At 32.6% G+C, this 18140-nt stretch overlaps 1 protein-coding gene across 15 annotated transcripts in view; it reads left to right on the plus strand.

The window, feature by feature from the left end:
- LOC114335908 (protein unc-80 homolog) overlaps positions 1-18140 on the plus strand; it is a 180207-nt gene that overhangs the window by 113445 nt on the left and 48622 nt on the right. For all 15 annotated transcript variants that reach the window (XR_007699013.1, XM_050654754.1, XM_050654762.1 and 12 more), the window contains 6 exons: positions 346-564; positions 3840-4242; positions 8354-8442; positions 11643-11793; positions 16812-17310; positions 17364-17520. Coding sequence is in view for 14 of the 15 variants with exons in the window: in XM_050654754.1 (XP_050510711.1) it covers positions 346-564; positions 3840-4242; positions 8354-8442; positions 11643-11793; positions 16812-17310; positions 17364-17520 (1518 nt within the window). In the remaining variant the exon portion in view is untranslated. The remainder of the gene's footprint in view (positions 1-345; positions 565-3839; positions 4243-8353; positions 8443-11642; positions 11794-16811; positions 17311-17363; positions 17521-18140) is intronic.

The following is an 18140-nucleotide window of genomic DNA, read 5'->3' on the forward strand; positions in this document are numbered from 1 at the left end:
TCTTTCTTTGAAAGTTAAAAGTTCAGTTTCTGTAAACCTGGGAGTTCTAGGAGTGGGCTTGTGTTTTTTCCTAAAACGTATTCGGAATACAGCTACAAGGAGGGTTCTCTATCACAGAACTATAAATTTATGTCAGCAGATATTGCCGCAATAAACTGTGAAATGAGCTTAAATCGGCCCCTGGACTATCTAAGAATTTTCCGATATTCTATTTGAATTGTCTTATTGTAAATTAACGTCAGCAGATATTGCGACAATAAACTATGAAATTAGCTTAAATCGGTCCCTGGACAATTTTCCGTTACTCTTGGATTTCCTTATTGTAAATTATGTTTTAAATTTCAGCCCCACGCAACAGTAATCGCAAGGGCAACTCTTCTACTTGAATGCGCATATTTCGTCCACTGTTGTAACAAAAACCAATGGCCCTCTTGGATGAAGTATAACCTACCGGTTTATAGACCATCCGGACCGCTTCCGGCCCGAGGAAACAGTACCACCGGTCTCAGAAGATCGCATATTATGCAAAGGGCAGCTGGAAAAATGTTTTATCAATGGGCAGAGGTAACAGCGACAACATTAAGAGGTGCCACTATAGTATGCGGTCTACCATCGCGTTTCTGCTACAGTTTGCGTTCTACTGAGCGATGCGGTGTATTATATAACCTGTATTATATTACAGTTATGACAAAGAAATATTTACAAAGTGAATAAAACGCATATATCAGATTATTATTTTTTTAATATGCACATGTAGACCGCATTCTAGGGATAGACCGCATACTATAGTGGCATCCATTAAGATAGATTGTTTTTAAGTAATACTTTTGTATTTAACAAGTCTGTTGTAGAGTTTGGTCTTCGTCTGTAGATGGCATGCAGTATTCTTCGATGTGTATTTATCTGATCTATGCTATATATAGCTGAAATCGTAAATTAATTAATTTTATATTAGTGTATTCATCAAATATAAAGCTCTAAATATGTTGTATACAAATAAGTACAACTTTTTCGTGGAAACGAGGCCAAAAAAGTATTTGAAAAATTCAAAAATTACTGTGTGCTATTTTTTAACTGGAATATTTGGGGGAAATCAATGGAAAATACGTACCACCTCAAGTGTATCGAATTTTTACTGCGTGATGGTTTTTTATTAACGATTAAGCAGAAAAAGCGACTATCTTATTGTCCTTTTTAATATTTGATAGAAGTAGAGCTTTACATTTCTTGAATAAACATTAATAGAAGTAGTAGTCCAGAGAAATAGGGTAAAAAGTACAATGTTGGGAATTTTGACCTGGCCAGGAATTTGACAAGTTTTTTGAGTTTTATGGAGCTCATTTACAAATATGTCTGTTTCCTGGATAATCCTTCTAACAGAAAAGCAAAGTTATTATTAACCATCTAAGAATTGGCCATAGTGCCTAACACAGAAATCCTCGTCTATATTTTCTCCTTCGTAATTATTGGCTATTAGGGCAGTCAATGAGGGTATATGGCTCCGAATTCCATCCTACTATATCGATTTACGTGATATTTTTACAGTAAGTAGGGAACAGCCCAAGAAACAAAGTCTACCCTATGCCGATGTGTGCTTTTGTCTTGGGAGCGGTTCCCACCACTTCTCGGGGGTGGAAATTTTTTTGCTTAAATATCTACGAAAGTTGCTAGAGAACCTAATACTAAGCAAAAACTGTTCTATAATTTTTTTTTCGAAAACTCAATACTTTTTGAGTTATTCCTGGTTGAAAATTGGCCATTTTCATTGAAACATAATACCTTTTTAAACGGTTTTTTTGCGGATACCTTAAAAACTATGCATCTAACTAAAAAAACCATATCAAACATTTTTGTAGCTTATAAAATAACAAATAGATTCTTTTCTTTATGAATCTTCTAGTTATAACACAAAAAGAGATAAATGGTAAGTGAAAAAAACTTGTTTTCTTGGTCCATGCTCAAATCAGTGTATTTAACTTGAAATAACAGAGAAACGATCAATTTTAGGTGTATAATGCTACCAATAACTTTTGTTGTGCTTGAAAAGACCTTTAAAATAAGCAATAATAAATGTCGATTACATTCAAACTATGCGAGATAAACTGTTAAAAATTTGATGACTAACGCATTTTAAGAAAAAAATGAGAAGTATATTTAACCCCTCATCCACAAGAATTTAAATGCATCGTTTTCCTTCTACAATACATTTTACTATAGTGTTCTTTTTATGTTCAAAAAGTTGGGCGGGTTTAAAATGAATGGTTTTTGAAAAAAATACGATCAAATTATTGAGCGCATTTTTAAATTTTCTTAAAAATCTTCCTATTTCTCCATGTAACTCGAAAATGATAAGAGATGCCAAAAAACGATGCAAATGAATGGTTTTTGAAAAAAATACGATCAAATTATTGAGCGCATTTTTAAATTTTCTTAAAAATCTTCCTATTTCTCCATGTAACTCGAAAATGATAAGAGATGCCAAAAAACGATGCCATAGAAAAATGTAGGTTTCTTCTAGATAAACATTTTGATTTTATTTTTTATAACAGTATCTCTTATCATTTTCAAGTTACATGGAGAGAAAGGAAGATTTTTAAGAAAATTTAAATATGCGCTCTATATATAATTTGATCTTATTTTTTTCAAAAACCATTCATTTCTCAATTTTTTTATTAAAATTCGTTAGTCATCAATTTTCTGCAGCATATCTCGCTTAGTTTGAATGTAATCGACATTTAATATTTGAAAGGACTTTTCAAGCACAATAAAAGGTATTGGTAGCATTATACACCTAAAATCGACCGTTTCTCTGTTATTTCAAGTTGAATACACTGATTTGAGCATGCACCAAAAAAACAAACTCTTTTACCTACCATATCTCTTTTTGTGTTATAACTAGAAGATTGAAGAAGGAACGAATCTCTTTGTTTTTTATGAGCTACAAAAATGTTTTATATAATTTTTTTAGTTAGATGCATTGTTTTTAAGGTATTCGCAAAAAACCATTTGAAGAGGTGTTATATTTCAATCAAAATGCCCAATTTTCAACTACGAATAACTAAAAAATTATTGAGTTTTCGAAAAAAAATATAGAACAGTTTTTGCTTAGAATTAGGTTCTCTAGCAACTTCCGTAGTTGTTTAACCAAAAAATTTTCCACCCCCGAGAAGGGGTGGTAACCGCCCCCAAGACAAAAGCACACATCGGCATAGGGTAGACTTTGAATAAGGAGATATTTTCAGGCTATTCCTAAAATTTCATTAAAATCCATGCAGTAGGATAGAATTCGGAGGCAATAACCTGTTTTTGCTCTCATTGACTGCCCTATATTACCCGGGGAAAATTATTATTTATAATTTACTTACTTAAGCCGTCCTCTTGTACCTTACGGTGTCGAGGCTATTATTTATAATATTATTTGAAAAGCTTAAGCTATCCTATGATTATTCTGAACGAAATTAGTCACTTTTTTTAATCGGCTATGAAACATGAACTTCAAACTGAAGATATAAATAATTTCCGGTTCTTGTTGATGGATTTTGACGTTCCTTTGTGTACATTAAAAATGTGTTAATAAACTCAAAACATTGTAATATGCCTGGCCGGATCGAAGCCAAGGGAATATCTTATTTCTCTGGACTATACATAGTAGTAGTATTCTATTTATGAAATCCACCTTTTTAATGATCTCACATTTAACTATCTTAAAACGTATTAGGTTTGATTCTACATTTGTTTTTATAACTTCTTAATTTTGTATTATATTTCACTTTTAGCCTGCATTTTTAAACATACTTGTATTTTCTCGCATTATACAGTCAATTTCAAATACTGTGTAGGTAATTGGCCAAAGACTGGAAGAATTTATGAACGAAGACAAAGCTCTACACCCACAAGTGAGTGCAATGGTAGCCGACGAGCAAAAACAAAAAGAACTCTTAATACAAGACGAAGAAGAAGATTTTCTGGACGAAGCCAGTATTAATTCGTACGGATCTTCGTGTCCGATGGCTTTACGTCTTATTGCATGTGTTCTTCTGCAAGAAATTACTGCATTTCTTCGAGAAACTTACCAAACGTTACCGAAGTCGTCTAGAGTTATGGAGAAAGGAAAACCAGCACCATGGGAAAAGTTATACAGCAAGGAAGCCAATAGGAGGTGGAGTATGGCTCTGTCTTCGATGGGTCACTCTCAGACGTCTGCTCAAAGTTTGCAGTCCATTGCTGGAGACAGAGATTCAGGCAAGTTGTAACTACCGATAATATATTATATTTATTATATATAGGGTGTGTTAAAAGAAGAAGAGGGACGAAGATTTACATCAAGTCGAAAAACTGAAAAACAATATTTTTTGTGAGTGGGGCGGGAAGATACTTTGAAATCTTAAATAGAAACCCCCATTTAGTGTAGGAAACAGAGGTTGAATCTAGCAAAATGGACACAAGTCCGTTTTTATTTTTTTTTTGTATATCAAGGGGTTCTTATTATGAGACTAACAATTTCTTGAAACATTTCGCCCCGGAACCCCTCTTTTCATCCCTTTAAAGGGGGTAATTTGTGGTTTTTGCGAAACGTAGCCCTTCCTGTACGTTTTGCAAAAAAATTTATTTAATAGTAAAATGAAGAGGACTATATTCCTACTATTTTTTTCCCGACAGCATATGTCTATCACCCACCATTTAGCGGGGGTGAAGCCCCAATTTAAAAAAGATGTTTTAAAAAAATATATTTTTTCCTAACTGTAATAAAAATTAAGAAGAAATCCTGCGGCAATTAATCACAAATAAGTGGCTGATTTTTTGGTGTAGGTTTCATTTAAGGCAATTGCAAATTTTTTAATTACAGGGTGTTACATTTTAAAAAACCACTTTTTATACCAACTGAACCGCCTATGCTAGAGTAAAAAAACTCTCAGCGATTATCCATGTACTGGTGTTCTTTACAAATTTGTATAATTTACCCCCATATTTTCCCCATAACTACCCCAAAAAAGAGGAGAATTAATAAAAAAAAATAATCAAAAATTGAATTTGGGCCACCACTGTGGCTTTAGGGTGCAAAGAAAATAAAATATGCATGGGTCGTAATGTGTAGCAGACAGTGTGTTCTTTTATTTTCCATATCTGTTCTTTTATTTTCCATCTGTGCCGTAACGGTTGCTTATACGAAAAAAATGCATAGGACCTTATTTGTAGAGAAAATTGTAAAAACATGCTCTCCAAGGGATAGGGGTAGTTTGTGCAGTTTATTTTCAAGGATAGGGGTAGTTTCCGCAGGAATGTTGCATTAATCATATATATTTATATAAAACCCAATTGATGGAGCATATGTCCATATGGGGCAAAAATCAAAAATTGTTTTTTCAACCCCCCCTTTATTTATTTTTTTTTGGCTACAGGGGTTGCACCAAGAAATCGCTTTTGGTATCCATGCATGGGTAATAAAAACGTGCACAAAATGATATATGAATCATTTTCCTTATTAATTCTCCCTTTTTTGGGGTGGGTCCGGAAAAAAAATGGGGATGCATTATAGAAATTTGTAAATGACACCAGTACGTGAATAATCGCTGAAACTTTTTTTACTCTAGCATCAGCGGTTCAAATGGTATAAAAAAGGGTTTTTTAAAATGTAACACCCTGTAAATAAAAAATTTGCAATTGCCCTTAAATGAAGCCTATACCAAAAATCAGCCACTTATTTATGATTAATTTCGGCAGGGTTTCTTCTTAATTTTCATTACAGTTAAAGAAAAATAATTTTTTTAAAACATCTTTTTTAAAAATTTGTCAACTTTGGGGCGCTACCCCCGCTAAAAGGTGGGTGATAGACATATACTGTCGGGAAATAAATAGTAGGAAATATAGTCCTCTTCATTTTACTATTAAATAATTTTTTTGCAAAACGTACAAGAAGGGCTAAGTTTTGCAAAAACCACAAATTACACCATTTAAAGGGATGAAAAGGGGGGTTCCGGGGCGAAATTTTTCAAGAAAAAGTTAGTCTCATATTAGGCACCCCTTGATATACCAGAAAAAAAAATAAAACCGGACTTGTGTCCATTTTGCGAGGTTCAACCTGTGTTTCCTACATTAATGTTTTTATTGAAGATTTGCATTCCTCATGACAAAATACATAAGTAACATTTATTCGAAAACTAAGTAACCTTAATTTCAATTAAATTTTGGTCTGTTTCATACACCCGATTTTTTAGACAGTCTCGGAACAAAAAAATCTTCTCCTTCTTCTTGTGCCACTCCTATCGGAGATTGGAAATCATCAAGGCTATCCTGATCTTGTTTACAGCTAACCTAAAGAGTTCATTAGTGGTGCAGCCAAACCACTCTCTCAACTTCCGCAACCATGACATTCTTCTTTTGCTTGGATTCCGTTTTCCTTCTATTTTTCCTTGCATTGTATTTTGAAGTAATGCGTATTTATGTACTCTCATCAGGTGACCCAGATATTCGAGTTTTCTTCGTTTTATCGTTGATAAAATTTCTGGGTCTTTTCCTATCCTTCGTAATACTTCAAAGTTTGTGACTCTTTCAACCCAACTTATCTTCAGCATTTGACGGTAGCACCACATCTCGAAACTTTCAATATTTTTTATGTTGTTCTATTTGAGACAGGCCTTTACTCCGGATAAGAGCGTGTAAAATACGTAGCCTCTTAACATTCTTAATCGTAGTGGGATGCTTATATCTCTGTTGCAGAAGAATTTTCTCATCTTTATGAAGGTAACCCTGTCAATGCGTCTTTTTGATTCATTGTTTTGGTCTCCAGTTTCGTTTATTAAAGCTCCCAAGTATTTGTAACTTGATAATTTTTCAATTTGAATACCGTTTATACACTAATATGTGCTTGGTTGTGTCATGTTTTTACTGAAGACCATATCCTTGGTACTTTTGATATTGATATTTATGCCATAATTGTTTCAAGCAATATTTACGTTGGTAAGTAATCGTTGTAATTCTTTTACTGGTCTTGCAACTAGTACGGTGTCGTCCGCGTATCGAATATTATTTACAACCTCTCCATTGATTACGATTCCCTAGTTTGCTTGCAAATGGGCTTCCTGGCAGATGCTTTCACTATATATGTTACCGTTAAAGCCCGAATTTACTAGGAAAAGCTAGTTTTAACTATGCGCTTTGTAGTTTTAACTAGTCAAAACTAGATTTGACTACTACATTCAGTTAAAACTAGAAATCCCGAACGGATTTCATTTAGAGTAGTTTATACTAGTTCAAAGTAGCTTTTTTTGAATTACTGGCGAATACCAGTTAAAATTGTTGCAAGAGACAAGCAGATATGTATTACGGCTTATTCGGGGTAGTGTTAATGACGAAGGCGGCCGGTAAGGTCGGTAGCAAAGTAGTATGTGAAACTGTTGATTGTTTTGCATCGTTTTTATTGGTTATTACACCACTGTGTATTATTCACCAGTAGTGATAATATCGAAGATCAGATTGAGAGCAGAGATACAAGAACGTGAAAAGAACGTGTTTTGGAAATGATTTTAAAAATGGAAGAGACAGAGAAGAAAGAAAGTCACTACAATATTGTGACCAAAAGCATATATAATAAATTAATGGTCGAAGTACAAAATGCGGAACTGTCTGCCAAGAAAACACCATTACAAAATCGAAGACTAAAACGATTTAGAATTGTTGAAGTTGGCGAAATAAAAAAGTTAGTTTCTAAAATTGATCCCATCAAATAGTGTGTACCTGTCGAAAACATTTTTGGCATAATCGAAGCTGTTGCTATTTTTCATGGAAATCGGGATAAGTTGAAGACTGAAACCGCCAGGAAATAGGCAAATATAACATTTTATTCATATGATCAATACTTTTATATCAATGTGTGAAACCTGCCAACGGAAGAAGAGTAAAAATATAAAAACGAAGAGAGGTCTTGTGTCCAAACCTATATTGCATTCAGAAATGAATAGTCGCTGTCAGGTAAATTTGATCGATATGCAATCACAAGAGAATCGCATATAAACTACTTTAAATGAAATCCGTTCGCGATTTCTAGTTTTAACTGAATTTAGCAGTCAAATCTAGTTTTAACTAGTTAAAACTAGAATTGTCTAAAGCGCTTAGTTAAAACTAGTTTTTCCTAGTAAATTCGGGTTTTAACTGAAATCGGGTTTTAACGGTAACATATACATTAAATAGCAGTGGTTACAAAATGCATCCCTGTCAAGAAAAAATTAATTGGAGTTAAATCTGGTGTCTTGGTAGGCCATTCGATGAGACCTCTTCGTCCCGCTTCTTTTATTAATTGCAATATGATGGTACAGTAATTATAATAAGTAAAATGACTTTTACATCTTCTTCGTAGGTCAAGCAGGAGAAAGAAAGATAAGTTTTGTTTTGCATGAGCCTGACAACGAATCTGAAGGGAGTAGTCAGACAACAGTTACTATGCAGGTAAAAATATACCATTATATTACAAATTTTAATATTGAAGCCAAAAAGGAAAAAAAAAGAAATGCAAATAAAATATCGTTGTATGTATTATGATATATCAACTAGAAGTCAATGTTCATTCTACTTATTAACTTGTAAATGGTTTTTCATTATTTTATGATCACAATACCCAAGCATCCAACTTCTGATACCCAAGTATCACTCTGGTTGCATTTAGAACCTCCGTAATTCGCTTAGAAAATTCTTACAACATACTTAAATTATCCACTAAATTTCATTAAAATCGACCTGATAGATTTTGCATAATATTTTTGCAATCTAAATTTTTAAAAAAAGTTCAAATTTTTAAAATCTTTCTGAACAAAAAATAGGCCATTTAGAAGTTGTCTAATTTTTTTACATATAAAGAGGTGCTCTACCTATCTAATAAACTTTACATAATTAAAATCGGATTATTTAAGCGGCCTCAGCACTGTTTTAAAGTTATAAACAATGTTTTGGATTATAAACAAATACAGTGAGGATGTTTGAGTCGGAATAAATTTATTTTCTCGAGAATGGACAACTCTGGAGATACATAAATCCCGAAACAGGTCGATTTTTATTTTTTTTGAAGTTATACTTCTTTACCGGCGATAGAGGGTAAATTTTTATATGGGAAAACCTAGCGACCGGGCGCATGCGCATTATAACTTTGTTCTGATTGGATGTTCAAATGACATGTCAAAAATTATTCAATATGGTGGCTGTGGCACAGCTGTAGTTTGATTATTTATGGTTGTTGCGTTTTAAAATTTGTGTGAAAAGAAACAACAAACAAAAGTTAGTTAATAGTTATACTGCCTTTTTAAATAGTTTTCATATACCTATATTTTTGGACTTTTGGACTATTTTGGACAAGGAAAACTCATTCTAATTTGGTAAGTACCTAGTTTTTATTATAATCATATTGTAATTATACATTTGGATTAGGTTGAAATACATACATTTATTTTCTCAAGAATGCGGATTTTAGAGAGAAATCCCAAATTAGGTTCGATTTTTATTTTTAAATTATGATTTTTTGGCGTAGATTTATTTATCTAGTAGGTATGTAATGCTTTGATTTACATACTTAATTTGATTACCAACAAAAGTTCTACCAATCTTCATCTAATATATTGTTTTCTTACTGTTTTGTTATATTTTTATATTTTCTTCCACAAAATTTAAACTACATAATTTTCAAAACAATTGTCAAACAGTAAAACGTTCAGTTACCGTATTTTTCCACATGATAAATAATGTGCGATTGGACGAGTGAGTCTACGCTTCGATTACGAGTCAAAGCGGCACGAAATTCAAGGGTTCAATTCCCGATGCAAGTTTTATTTTTTTATTTTTTTATGCATATTATGATTGTAAGTATATTTGTTATATAATTTTTTTTTCAGCAAATGCGTATTTAAAATTTTTGCCAACAATTATTATTGTCCAGAAATCATTTTTTCTTTGTGGCATTTTTCAATGTGTTTGTGTGCGTTTTATTCTTTTATTTTTTAAAATTTTTGGTATAGTCTTAAAAATCACATAATATGTAGTAGAAGTATAACTTCTTACATGCGTACAAAGTACACACACATTCTTGTTTAATTATAAATTATTTGGCATATATATCAAGCTAGTAACGTCATCCATCTGGGTGTGATGACGTAATCGATGGTTTTTTTAAATGAGAAATAGGGGTAGTGTGATAGCTCATTCGAAAGGATATTCAATTCTCTATTTCTTAATATTAACATTAACATAATTATTTATACAGGGTGCCCAATTTTTTTTTAAATAAATTAATTGAGACCAAAAGAAGAATGTATATAACTTATTTCTTTCGAAATACATTTTACTGTTGTCCTAAAACAGGAAAAAAATGTTTTATTTGATAAATAACTATTGTTTTTCGCTTAATTCAACATTAGTTGCCACCCACCAGCCTCTTAGCATTTTTAACATTTAATTTAAGCGAAACGCTTTTTTCTGTTTTCTGACTGCAGTAAAATGTATTTTGCATTAAATAAATTACCTACATTCTTCTTTTTGTCTCAATAATTAATTGAATTAAAAAAAATATTGGGCACCCTGTATAAATAACTATGTTAATGTTTATATTAGTGAATACAAAATTGAATAGCCTTTCGAATGAGCTATCACACGACCCCTATTCTCATTTAAAAAAATCATCGATTACGTCATCACGCCCAGATGGATGACGTCACTAGTATGATATGTATACCAAAAAATTGAAATTTAAAAATAAAAATCGACCTGTTTCGGGATTTATCTCCAGAGACGCCCATTCTCGAGAAAATGAATTTATTCCAACTCAACCGTCCTCACTGTATTTGTTTATAAGCCAAAAAATTGCCAAAAAAACTTCAAAACAGTGCTGAGGCCGCTTAAATAATCCGATTTCAATTCTGTAAAGTGTATTAGATAGGTAGAGAGCCTCTTTATATGTGAAAAAATTATAACTTCTAAATGGTCTACTTTTTGTTCAGAAAGTCTTTAAAAAATTTGAACTTTTTAAAAAATTTAGATTGCAAAATTATTATGCAAAATCTATCAGGTCGATTTTAATGAAATTTGGTGGACGATTTAAGTATGTTGTAAGGATTTTACAAGCGAATTATGAAGGTTCTAAGTACAACCAGAGTGATTGAAAAACACTGAATAAAAACAGGCCTATTTTGCCCCCTTATTTTGTATTTATTGCTATTTTGCAGAAAGGGTAATAGTTTAAGACATTTTTAGCTAGTCGTATATCATACAAAATTCAATTATCTTAGTTTATTTCGATACGACTTTGCTCCAAAATGAATCGTTTTAAAGTTATAAGCAAAGAAAGTAGAAAAAAATCGATGTCTTTCGAAATTTTTAAATATTTTAATTTTTTGATTAATGTTCCGGGCATATTTGAAAAGGAGCATAAGTTAAGTCAATTACAATTAACGAAGTTGTCACCTAACTTTATCTGCAAAAATCCGAATGCCACCTCGCACATCCAAAAATCGACGTTTATTTACAAATCCGCCCTGGTCTACTTCCAATTATTAACTCCATCCTCTTTTATACGCATTTTCTTCCTCAAAATATATCTTGAAAACGTATTTATGAATATTCTACAGTTTTGTGTTCACGCATTGTGATCCATGGACTTCTTTTAGCAACTACTACAAGGAGACGATGCCAAACGGCAACAACAAGCCAGACCATCTTACATCCTGAGACGAGGAACGGCAGCACCAACTGGGGGTTCTTTTAAAAGAAGAAGTTTGAAATTGAGAAGAGGCACTAAAGAAGGGATGGATGTTGAATGTAAGTATGGTAATAAAAAGATGAAACATTGATGAAACTATTGTTCAAGTAATCTAATTCTAATCTGATTCTTCTTCTTAGCCCTTTTTAGTTTATTTTTTACATAGGTACTTCCAATTTGTTCCAGCTACTTTTTGGTATCATCTACCGATCTTATCTGTGTATTGTAGCGTTCCAACGTTGGTCTTTTTGTCTAGAAGTGTGGCCTGTGAAGCTCCACTTGAGTTTGTCATTGAAACATTGATGAAACTATTGTTCAAGTAATCTAATTCTAATCTGATTCTTCTTCTTAGCCCTTTTAGTTTATTTTTTACATAGGTACTTCCAATTTGTTCTAGCTACTTTTTGGTATCATCTACCGATCTTATCTGTGTATTGTAGCGTTCCAACGTTGGTCTTTTTGTCTAGAAGTGTGGCCTGTGAAGCTCCACTTGAGTTTGTCATTTTTCTCTTGTGATATCCTCGATATTTATTATCTTACCCAGTTGCGCGTACCTCTTTTTATCTAATTATCGTACACCTTACAATTTTTGCTTAGTTAGAGTTCAGGTTTGACATCCATATGCCATGGTAGGAAAGATACACTAGTTGAACACGTTGCTCTTCAAATATTGAGGTATTTTACGGTTCTCTTAAGTATCCAACTGAGTTCTCTAAATCCTGACCATGCCTGTCTTGTTTGAAGATGTTGTCTAGGGCTATATTAAGAGCTTTGGCGATATTACTCCTCTTCTCTCTTAGAGACATCATTACTTTTAACAACGCTTTGAGTACGTGACTCATTAAGCTGATTAGAGGATGATCTTCACAGCGCCTAGCATTGTGCTCCTTTGGAATTTCTACGAAAGTTGACTTTGATAGTGTTTTTCCGAAAGTTGAATTTGACAGCCAATTTGATAGTGTTTTTCCGTTTTTGTCTCTTAGCAACCTATTCTTAGAGTACTAGAGTGAGAAATTAGTATATAGTCCAAGTAATGAAGCTTAAAATATTACAAAACCTCGAAATTTTTACAGAATGGATCGATTTGCTTGAAAATTAATTTGAAAATAAGTAGTAGATATTCCAAACATCAAAATCTATATGATGCTGAAAGGCGCTTTTACCATGGGGGTGGTTGCCGCCCCATCTCGGGGGTGGCAATTTTTTATTATATTTTGACCGCAAAAGTTGGTTAAAACATTCATTCTAAGCAAAAAACGTTCTATATATGTTTTTGATAAAATTCATAGTTTTCGATTTATTCGCTATCGAAGGTGTTAGTTTTATACCGAAAAAATCATGTTTTTAATACGTTTTCTGCTAATAACTTCAAAAGTTTTCGTTTTATCAAAACAACTTTACTTAACAAAAATGTACCTTTAGAAAAAATAAACAAACCCGTTTTTACTTTATCGTACTACATACGCAGTATGAGTATAATAGATAAAGTTATAGGATCGTGCAAAAAAATGTTTTTCAGATTTCACTTTTTTTCGACGTTTTGAGTCCCCCTGAGTCTAAAAAGCAAATAAAAAAAACATGTCGGAAGTATGTACGTACGTATGTACGTACGTATGTACGTACGTATGTCGCCACCGCCCAGCAAAAACTACTGGACCGATTTCGATGAAATTCGGTATGAGTAAGTTTAAGAGAATTTTGTCGAGAAACTAAGCTTTTGAAAAAAACCTCTCAAAGGGGGGCCGAAATAGGGGGGTTATTTAGGGCCCATTTTTGCAAATTTTGACCGAAACAAATGAAATTTAACTTAAAGTTAGCTCATCGATAGATAAATAGAAATGCGGAATTTGACATTTCCAAATCCAAAATGGCGGCCAGCATGGCCGACCGCCCACCCGACACATTTCCCTACCAATCTAAAAATTTGTTTAAGATAAATTTAATTTGAAAAAACATTTATATAGCCTAAAGATGGGGCTATAACAAGAATATTATCGTTTTTCAGAAAAAGTTATGGGTTGCCTATATTTAAGGGGTCAAAATTTGACATAAATTTGAACTAAATTTTCTCAAAAATGACTCCAAGGAATTTGTTTATTTTTTGATATATTTTTGATATCCTATCGGTAAATTGAATAACATTAGTCAGGTTTCTTAACTCCTCATAGGAGGGGAGTTATGAATTTTTTATAAAAAAATATTCGAGTGCCCGTAACTACCTCTGTAATAGAAACTAAAATTTGAAATTTGGCAGACATATATAGTACTTTATTATCTATTAGCACAATAAATTTTACCCACAATATGGCTTCCGGTTTAACCGGAAATGAAAAATAAATCTTAATTTTTTACATACGCCCTGTATATTTTTACATATTTTGAAAGAATGTAAAATTATCTTTCCAATGACATAAAACTCGTTGCTGTAACTCAAAAACTCGAAAAGTTACAGAAAATTGAAATTTTGCTAGAATCTTGTGTGTGTCCTCTCACGCGATCATAGCAGAGCATTATTATAGGGCAGTCAATGAGGGTATTTGGCTCCGAATTCCATCCTACTACATCGATGTACTTGATATTTTCACAGTAAGTAGGGAATAGCTCAAGAAACAAAATCTACCCTATATACTATGGCGCTTTTATCTTGGGGCAATTCCCACCCCTTCAAGGGGGTGGAAAATTTATTGGTCAAAATAAGCATGGAAGTGGCTAGAGAACCTATTTTTAAGCAAAAACTGATCTATACTTTTTTTTGAGAACTCAATACTTTTTGAGTTATGCGCAGTTGAAAATTGGCCATTTTCATTTAAAAATGACACGTTTTAGGACGGTTTTTTGTGAATACCTTAAAAACTATGCATCAAACTAAAAACACTATATAAATTTTTTTTTAATTATAAATAACAAAGAGATTCGTTCCTTCGTAAATTTTCTATATATAATACAAAAAGAGATATGGTAGGTAAAAAGAGTTTGGTTTTTGGTGCATGCTCAAAATGCTCATGCTTTTGTAGTGTTTGAAAAGGCCTTTAAAACGAGCACTGTTAAATGTCGGTTACATTCAAACTAAGCGAGATATGGTGCAAAAAAATATATGACTAATGTACTTTAAGGAAAAATGAGAAGTACATACATTTAACCCCTCATTCACCAGAATTTAAATGCATTGTTTTTCTTTTGCAATACCTCTTAATATAGTGTTATTTCTACTTTCAAAAAGTTGGACGGGTGAAAAAAATAAGATCAAATTATAGGGCGCATTTTTAAATTTTCTTAAAATTCTTCCTTTTGCTCCATGCAATTCGCAAATAAAAATGTTCTATCCCCGAGAAGTGGTGAGAACCGCCCCCACGATAAAAGCGCCATAGTATATAGGATAGACTTTGAATTAGGTGATTGGGCTTTGTGCTACTCCCAAAATTTCATTACAATCCATGCAGTAAAATGCAAATATTGTAAACTATTAATTTCTCAGAAAAATGGACTAATTTGAAATGAAAGTATGACTAATATTCTATTGATTTATGCAATAATCTATAGTGTGTCCCCGAACATTTTCTCAAATGCGGGAATTAATGATGCGTAGAACCATAAAATATTTTCAAGTATACAAGGTGTTTCTAAAATATCAAAATAACGAGTAACTTTGTTATTTTTATAGAATGGCAGTATCTAGTACGATAACGATAATAGATCGGTACGATAAAGTTCTCGGGCGGCCCTTCCGTCCAGCGTTTTTTAATTTTCTTTAAAACCAAGAGTAATGAAGCTATACTTTATTATCCTAGCTCTCCTTCGTCGAATGCTAAATATTGTAGTTTCAAATTCAAAAGACGAGAAAACCATGCATTTTTCGAGGATAACTTGTTTAAGCTAATTTAAAGTATTTAAAAATATCTATCTCCAGAAATAAAAAGGCATCTAGCTCAAAAATTAAGTGACTTATAATGAAAATAATGTCAGTCCCTATTTTTTTCAGCGAACAAGTGATCAAAAGCAACCCCCTAATTATCACTCTAATTAAAATTAGTCATTGACCTTGTTTGATCTTCTTTATTTATGTATTATTAATAGGTTCTAGAAGTTTGACTGGCTTAGAATGTTGGAAAAATGGCCTTTTCTTCAGAATAGAAAGATTAGCATCAGAGATACGAAAAATATTTAACTATGGAATTGTAGCTTAGTTAATTTCCAAGAAACTAATTTGCAAAAATTTTTTCTACGGCCAAAAACCAACTTTACCTGCCCTTTCAATGTCACCTCTTTTTGTGACTGAGGATTTTAAAAGGATTTAATATTAACAGCCTTATAGATCTTATAAAAACCTACAAAATTCTTTTTTAACGAACTTTCTAAGATAAAAAATAAAAAGTTACGGTTAAAAAATCATATTTAAAAAAAAAGGAGAAATCCAATTGGAAGCATAATAATGCAGTTGGCTGTGTTTTTAGTCATTGGCCTTATTTATTCTTTTTTATTTATGTATTATTAATAGATTCTAGAAGTTTGACTGGCTTAGAATGATTAGTTTTCAAAAAAAAATGGAATTTAAAGCGAATAACGAATTTTTGTAATTTGGTAAAAAATGCCATTCTCTTCAGAATAGAAAGATTAGCATGAGAGATACGAAACAATATTTAAATATGAAATTGTAGGCTATTTAATTCCCAAGAACTTCGTGTGAAAAATATTTTCTACGGCAAAAATTGAGTGAATCGTAAATGAGTATACCATCGAAACATATTGATTTTTTAGATATAAAACTAACATTTTCGATAGCGAATAAATCGAAAACTATTAATTTTATCAAAAAAATGTATAGAGCGTTTTTTGCTTAGAATAAATGTTTTTATCAACTTTTGTGGTCAAAATAATATAAAAAATTTCCACCCCCGAGATGGGGTGGCAACCACCCCCATGGTAAATGCGCCTTTAGGCATCATATAGATTTTGATCCTTAAACTATCCACTACTTACTTTCAAATTTTCAAGTAAATCGATCCATTTTGTAAAAATTGCGAGGTGAAAAGCTTCCGTTCGTGGACAAATATTAATAAAATATTTGGTAATATTTTAGGGAAAATTCCAGACTCCGTAAAACGCACAGACTCCATCCAGTCGAAACGAAAAGTAAGCTCTATATCAGATAGAAGCGACACCTCTGAACCAGGAGCTCCAGGTGAAGTTAGCGGGGAAGAATCCCCAGGAGTTCTCAGCGACGAGCAGCCTCCTGAAAGTCCAAGTGACAGCAACGATACCGACGATACCTCCAAACACATGCCTTGGCTTAAAACTATGATCCAAGTGTCCAACTCTTTTTACTACTACTGCCCCCACCAACAATTCTGTCATCCGTTTTGCTACAGAAGAGTGATGAGAGCTTGCAGCAGACTTATTAAAGCCTCCAGAAAGGTTTATGGTGAGGAGTTTGGAATCTTAGACGATAAGCTTTGCATGGACTTTGGTGGTAAGAAGAAAACTAAAAAAGAGAAGGGACAAAACAGGAAAGTGTCCGATCAAACAAGTTCAACGGTGTCACCAATAAGGCGAAAAGATAGTGTAGGAAAAAAGGAGAAGTAATAAAGAACTACTGTAATTAAGGTCACAAGATTAATATTTGTTTTTTTAGAATCGACAAAAACGTAGATACTAGTCAAATGGGTAAACTATTTTCGAAGGATTCATCTAGAGACATTGCTGATTCTGATACTGGAGCCGAATCAAAAATTAGTTCTGATAAAAAACCTGAAGAGCCTCCACCGATTTTGAAATACCTTAAAACTCAGGTAAGTTTTCTAGCATAGCGATTTTTTCCAAAGTTAGCACTCATGACGTAGATACCAACAGGTTTCTCACTTTTTGTTAATAGACCACTTATCAGCGGTAAAAAACTGTAAAACTGTAAAATTTTGAGAATCACCACCGATTTTAATGAAAATTTGGGTTTAAGCTCTGCTGACACTCATCTTCAAAATCTACCCTATGCCGAACTGAGCTGGTGAAAGCAACCCTATCTAGGGATGAAAATTTTTTAATCAAAATAACTATAAAAATCGATAGAGTGATCAATACTGAGTAAATTTTGTTCTATAAATTTTTGCGATTGAAACTATGCATTTTTCATTGAAAAAATTCACGTTTTATAACCGTTTGTCATGAATAACTTAAAAATGTTAATTTTATAGAAAAAATCATTAAGAACAAAATTGTCACTTATACAAAACAAAGAGATTCGCATTGGAAAGACGCAGGTAAACTCAATAGTGACTAAGTTATTGCTCTTTAAAGATGGTTATTTTTGAAGAACCTCGAAATGGAGAACTTTCAATCTCAAATAACTCGAATACGGTGCAATTTTTTGGGAAAACTTAAGAGACATCTTTTAAAGCTCATTAAAAAATCTTTC

Source organism: Diabrotica virgifera, chromosome 6 (genome assembly GCF_917563875.1).
Source record: "Diabrotica virgifera virgifera chromosome 6, PGI_DIABVI_V3a".
NCBI classification, from domain to species: domain Eukaryota; kingdom Metazoa; phylum Arthropoda; class Insecta; order Coleoptera; family Chrysomelidae; genus Diabrotica; species Diabrotica virgifera.